The sequence below is a fragment of the Pygocentrus nattereri genome, chromosome 3 (assembly GCF_015220715.1).
Source record: "Pygocentrus nattereri isolate fPygNat1 chromosome 3, fPygNat1.pri, whole genome shotgun sequence".
NCBI classification, from domain to species: Eukaryota; Metazoa; Chordata; class Actinopteri; order Characiformes; family Serrasalmidae; genus Pygocentrus; species Pygocentrus nattereri.
The window spans coordinates 2,860,334-2,866,333 of NC_051213.1; the positions used below are offsets into that span (position 1 = coordinate 2,860,334).

At 48.0% G+C, this 6,000-nt stretch overlaps 1 protein-coding gene across 5 annotated transcripts in view; it reads left to right on the forward strand.

Annotated features, from left to right (window-relative positions):
- katnip (katanin interacting protein) overlaps window positions 1-5,762 on the forward strand; it is a 54,717-nt gene extending 48,955 nt beyond the window's left edge. For 4 of the 5 annotated variants that reach the window (XM_037537176.1, XM_037537177.1, XM_017688175.2 and 1 more), the window contains 2 exons: window positions 2,158-2,243; window positions 5,439-5,762. In XM_037537176.1, the coding sequence (XP_037393073.1) occupies window positions 2,158-2,243; window positions 5,439-5,497 (145 nt within the window). In that variant the 3' untranslated portion in view covers window positions 5,498-5,762. Of the gene's footprint in view, window positions 1-972; window positions 999-2,157; window positions 2,244-5,438 lie in introns of all 5 variants that reach the window. The other variant, XR_005130110.1, reaches the window with a different exon arrangement.
- Window positions 5,763-6,000: the final 238 nt, after the last annotated feature.

The following is a 6,000-nucleotide window of genomic DNA, read 5'->3' on the forward strand; positions in this document are numbered from 1 at the left end:
GCTGCAGCACGGTGGCCAAGGTCATATAGCAGTTTTCCAGGACAGGTTCCACTCGGAACAGGCCTCGCCAGGGTAGACCATAGAAGTTGAGTCCATGTGGTCAGCGTCATGTCCAGAGGTTGGCTTCAAAAAATAGACGGATGAGTGCTGCCAGCGTTGCTGCAGAGGTTGAAGAAGAGGGAGGTCAGCCTGTCAGTGCTCAGATCACACGCCGCACAATGCATCAATTGTGACATTCTGAAGCAGAGCATGATCCCCTCCCTTTGGAAACTACACCACACCTCCAAGATGACAACTGCCTTGCTGAAGGTAAAGGTGATGGACTGGCCAAGTATGTCTCCAGACCTAAACCCAATTGAGCACCTGTGGGGCGTCCTCAAGTGGAAGGAGGAGGAGCACAAGGTGTCTAACATCCCCCAGCTCCGTGACGTCATCACGGAGGAGTGGGAGAGGTTTCCAGTAGCAGCCTGTGCAGCTCTGGTGAATTCCATGCCCAAGAGGGTTCAGGCAGTGCTAGATAGTAATGTTGGTCACACTAAATATTGACACTGAGCCCAATCTGGTCACGTCCACTGTGAGGTGGACTCACTTGTGCTGCCAGCTATTTAGACATTAATGTCTGTGTGTTGTTCTTTTCAGAGGACAGTAAATCTGCTCTGCTGTACAAGCTGCACACTGACCACTTTAACTTATATCAGAGTTTCAGTTCTACAGTGACGTCACATCAAAAGATAGAATAACATATCTGCAGAAATGTGAGGGGCGCGCTCACTTCTGTGAGACACTGTACACACACACATTATAATACACACACACACATTATATATATAAAAAAGCAGTGGGTGGGATTTAAGCAGTGCTTGCCAGGCTAGTCGGCTCTCCAACTTACAGCATGAGCTGTGATGCTGTGTGGTGTGTGTGTGTGTGTGTGTGTGTGTGTGTGTGTGTGTGTGTGTGGTGTGTTTCCTCCAGCCCAGACGCAGTTCACACCATAAACTGTGAGTAACAGAGAGTCAGTTTCAGTCCCACTGTGTGAGTGACAGCTGTTCCCAACATGCCCCACCCACAACACCATGAGCCCTTAACCCTTAGAAGTGTTATTGTCAATTTCCATAAATGCTTAGACTGTGTATTTACATTCAGTACCATGCAAATGAATGCCTAATGGTTTCTCCTGCTGGTTTTAGCTGGTGTAAGACCAGATTTAAACCATATACAGATTGGGTCTCACATTAAACGAAGACTAGCTCAGCAGTGTTTTTTGACATTTTTAAACACTGTGTCCACTTACTGTCCACTCTATTAGACACTCCTACCTCGTCGGTCCACCTTGTAGATGTAAAGTCAGAGACGACAGCTCATCTGCTGCTGCACATTTTGTGTTGGTCATCCTCTAGTCCTTCATCAGTGGTCACAGGACGCTGCCCACAGGACACTGCTGACTGGATATTTTTGATTGGTGGACTGTTCTCAGTCCAGCAGCAGTGCTGTGTCTGATCCACTCGTACCAGCGCAACACACACTAACACACCACCACCACCAAGTCAGTGTTAGTGCAGTGCTGAGAATGACCCACCACCCAAATAGTACCTGCTCTGTGAGGGTCCATGGGGGTCCTGACCACTGAAGAACAGGGTAACAGAGTATCAGAGAAACAGATGGACTACAGTCTGTAACTGTAGAACTACAGAGTGAAACTATGTGGTCAGTGGAGCTGATAAAGTGGACAGTGGGTGGGGATATGAGGAGGTAGTGGCCAGCCAGTGCATATTTGCTTAGTCACAAATTATTTATTTACCATAATGTTTAGTTCCGTAATGAATTACGTTTTCCTTTGATTTACGCTCGACTGGTTCAGGTCTGAACTACTTCTCTGTTTGTTTTAAATCACAAGAAGACAGACTGATTAACAGCCTGTGTGCTCTGGACACAGCAGTTTCTAGGACTAATTCATATAAAATCACAGCGTGTTGTTCTCACTGCCACTTCTAAAGGTTAACACCACCCTGCCTAAGGCCCCCATCCCTCCATCCGTCCGCCTTGCCTCGTCATTCGGTCCGTTTTGTGTCCAGTAGAGTGTTTAAATGTCCGTCTGGTGCCGTTACAACGTCTTTAAGGTGAAAACATCTGTCTCTCAAACATCTGTCTGTCTCACAGCAACCATGTAGAAGATCAGGACGTGAAGATGACCAACGAGAACCAGATCGTACACCACCACAAGAAGAAACAAACCGCAGACCCAGGTATACACACACACACACACACACACACACTCATATTTGTCTTGCTATACATATGAGGACACCCATAGACTTCTATTGATTTTAATGTTACTGTAGCTAAATGACACTCCACCAAACCCTTCCCAACTTATGGGAATTCCAGAGAGTAATAAGTTCTCTGACTGCCCAGCCTTGTGCGCACATTCCGCAAGCATGGGCTCCTCTGAGCTCCTCCGTGTTCAGAGAGTTTGCTGCATTACAACATCACAAAAAGCAGCATTTGGCCAGGAGTGCAGCAGTTACTCTCTACACTGTTAGAAATGAAGGTGCAGGTACATTTTTCATCCACTGAGGTACAAACAGTGTAGATGTTCCCTCAGAGGTTCTACAGTTGTTCTAAGGTCTGATTGTGGAGCTTAAATCAGTTCCTCCAGGTGAAAAGTTGGTATTTGTTCCTTTTCATAACCGAATGTTTTAGAACAGAGCAGTAGAGTAAAAGCCTGGAGGCGAGGCGAGGCGGGGTGTGTGGAGTCAGTCCAGCTTAGAACAGATCATCTCAGTGGATTATGGTTCAGTTATGTTCCCTGACTAAAGGTACTGAGATGGAGCCTTGACGGGACCACCTCAGTAACTAGAGAGGGACTGACCCAGTGACAGTTTAGGACCTTTATTTCTGAGAGTGTAGCAGTGCCATTTCAGGTGAAGCAGGTCATTCAAATATGAATTCAGCTCCGTCGCACTTACAGAGACACGTCATCGCAGTGCTGTGCTTTACTTGGATAAACTGAATACAACACACTGCTGTGTGCTCTCTCTCTCTCTCTCTCTCTCTCTCTCTCTCTCTCTCTCTCTCTCTCTCTCTCTCTCTCTCTCTCTCTCTCTCTCTGTCTCTCTCTCTCTCTCTCTGTGCTCTTTGTCTCTCCCTCTGTCCTCTCTCTGTGTCTCTCTGTCCTCTCTCTGTGCTCTTTGTCTCTCCCTTTGTGTGTCTCTCTCTCTCTCTGTGCTCTCTGTCTCTCGCTCTCTCTCTGTGCTCTCTGTCTCTCGCTCTCTCTCTGTGCTCTGTCTCTCGCTTTCTCTCTCTGTGCTCTGTCTCTCGCTTTCTCTCTCTGTGCTCTGTCTCTCGCTTTCTCTCTCTGTGCTCTCTGTCTCTCTCTCTGTGCTCTCTGTCTCTCTCTCTCTGTGCTGTCTCTCTCTCTGTGCTCTCTGTATCTCTCTGTGCTCTGTGCTCTCTGCACTATGTCTCTCTCTGTGCTGTGTCTCTCTCACTGTGCTCTTTGTCTCTCGCTCTCTCTCTGTGCTCTTTGTCTCTCGCTCTCTCTCTGTGCTCTTTGTCTCTCGCGCTCTCTCTCTCTGTGCTCTGTCTCTCGCTTTCTCTCTCTGTGCTCTGTCTCTCGCTTTCTCTCTCTGTGCTCTGTCTCTCGCTTTCTCTCTCTGTGCTCTCTGTCTTTCTCTGTGCTCTCTGTCTCTCTCTCTGTGCTCTCTCTCTCTCTCTGTGCTCTCTGTCTCTCTCTCTGTGCTCTCTGTCTCTCTCTCTGTGCTCTCTGTCTCTCTCTCTCTGTGCTCTCTGTCTCTCTCTCTCTGTGCTCTCTGTCTCTCTCTCTCTGTGCTCTCTGTCTCTCTGTGCTCTGTCTCTCTCTCTGTGCTCTCTGTATCTCTCTCTGTACTCTGTGCTCTCTGCACTATGTCTCTCTCTGTGCTGTGTCTCTCTCTCTGTGCTCTGTCTCTCGCTTTCTCTGTGCTCTGTCTCTCGCTTTCTCTCTCTGTGCTCTGTCTCTCGCTTTCTCTCTCTGTGCTCTGTCTCTCGCTTTCTCTCTCTGTGCTCTCTGTCTCTCTCTGTGCTCTCTGTCTCTCTCTGTGCTCTCTGTCTCTCTCTGTGCTCTCTCTCTCTCTCTGTGCTCTCTCTCTCTCTCTGTGCTCTCTCTCTCTCTCTGTGCTCTCTGTCTCTCTCTCTCTGTGCTCTCTGTCTCTCTCTCTCTGTGCTCTCTGTCTCTCTCTCTGTGCTCTCTGTCTCTCTGTGCTCTGTCTCTCTCTCTGTGCTGTCTGTATCTCTGTGCTCTGTGCTCTCTGCACTATGTCTCTCTCTGTGCTGTGTCTCTCTCTCTGTGCTCTTTGTCTCTCGCTCTGTGCTCTGTGCTCTCGCTTTCTCTCTCTGTGCTCTCGCTTTCTCTCTCTGTGCTCTCTGTCTCTCGCTTTCTCTCTCTGTGCTCTGTCTCTCGCTTTCTCTCTCTGTGCTCTCTCTCTGTGCTCTCTGTCTCTCGCTCTCTGTGCTCTCTGTGCTGTGTCTCTCTCTCTGTGCTCTTTGTCTCTCGCTCTCTCTCTGTGCTCTCTGTCTCTCACTCTCTCTCTCTGTGCTCTCTGCACTATGTCTCTCTCTGTGCTGTGTCTCTCTCTCTCTGTGCTCTTTGTCTCTCGCTCTCTCTCTCTGTGCTCTTTGTCTCTCGCTCTCTCACTCTGTGCTCTCTGTCTCTCGCTCTCTCTCTCTGTGCTCTCTGTCTCTCGCTCTCTCTCTCTGTGCTCTCTGTCTCTCGCTCTCTCTCTGTGCTCTCTGTCTCTCGCTCTCTCTCTGTGCTCTCTGTCTCTCTCTCGCTCTGTGCTCTCTGTCTCTCGCTCTCACTCTCTCTGTGCTCTGTCTCTCGCTCTCTCTCTCTGTGCTCTGTCTCTCGCGTGCTCTGTCTCTCGCTCTATCTCTCTGTGCTCTCTGTCTCTCGCTCTCTCTCTCTCTGTGCTCTCTGTCTCTCGCTCTCTCTCTCTGTGCTCTCTGTCTCTCGCTCTCTCTCTCTGTACTCTCTGTCTCTCGCTCTTTCTCTCTGTGCTCTGTCTCTTGTTCTCTCTCTATGCTGTGTCTTTCTCTGTGCTCTTTGTGTGTCTCTCTCTCCTCTCTTTCTGTTCTCTTGTCTGTCCTCTCTTTCTCTCTCTGTGCTTTCTGTCTCTCTCTCTGTGCTTTCTGTCTCTCTCTCTCTCTCTGTCTCTCTTTCTGTGCTTTCTGTCTCTCTCTCTCTCTCTGTCTCTCGCTCTCTCTGTGCTCTCTATCTCTCCCTCTCTCTCTCTCTCTCTCTCTCTCTCTCTCTCTCTCTCTCTCTCTCTCTCTCTCTCTCTCTCTCTCTCTCTCTCTCTCTCTCTCGCTCTCGCTCTCTCACTCTCTCTGCCCCCCCCAACCAAAGTAATTTAACCATATCCCTGTAACTTTGTTGTTTTTTTTTTTCTTTCTTTCTTCAGCGCTGCGACCAAAAACCTGTATGACTGATACAGGGAAACATGGAAAACGACGATACTGAAGGAAAGAAAGAAAGAGAGTAAGAGACTTGGGGGTGGGGTGGGGGATGTTCAGTTATAATAAGTCAAAAAGAATTGAACACGTAAACAAAGCTGCTCCAGTCCCACACTTTTCTCCGCACATGTAAGATATGTACAGCCTAAACCTGTATATTCACCGTTAACCTGTATATCACTGATGTTAACCTGTATATTTGCAAGTGTAGTATAGATGGTTATATATAAAAACACTATATTCTAAATGAAGTAATAAATTCTTTAAACTAAGTGTCCTTTCTGCTGTACAGTTGAGCAGTTTTAGTGATGTTTTGCCCGTTTGATGTAAACTCCTGTTCCCTGCCCACACAGTTCTGGATATTTCTGAACACTCGTCATCTCTCATTCCGTATTCGCCCTGTAGTGAACTGAGTGGAGAATGACTGAAAGATCTATCACTGAGAATTTGAGCACTACTACAGCACGGCTGGCACACTAGATAGTGCAGCGTTTTTCTAAGGCTACATAG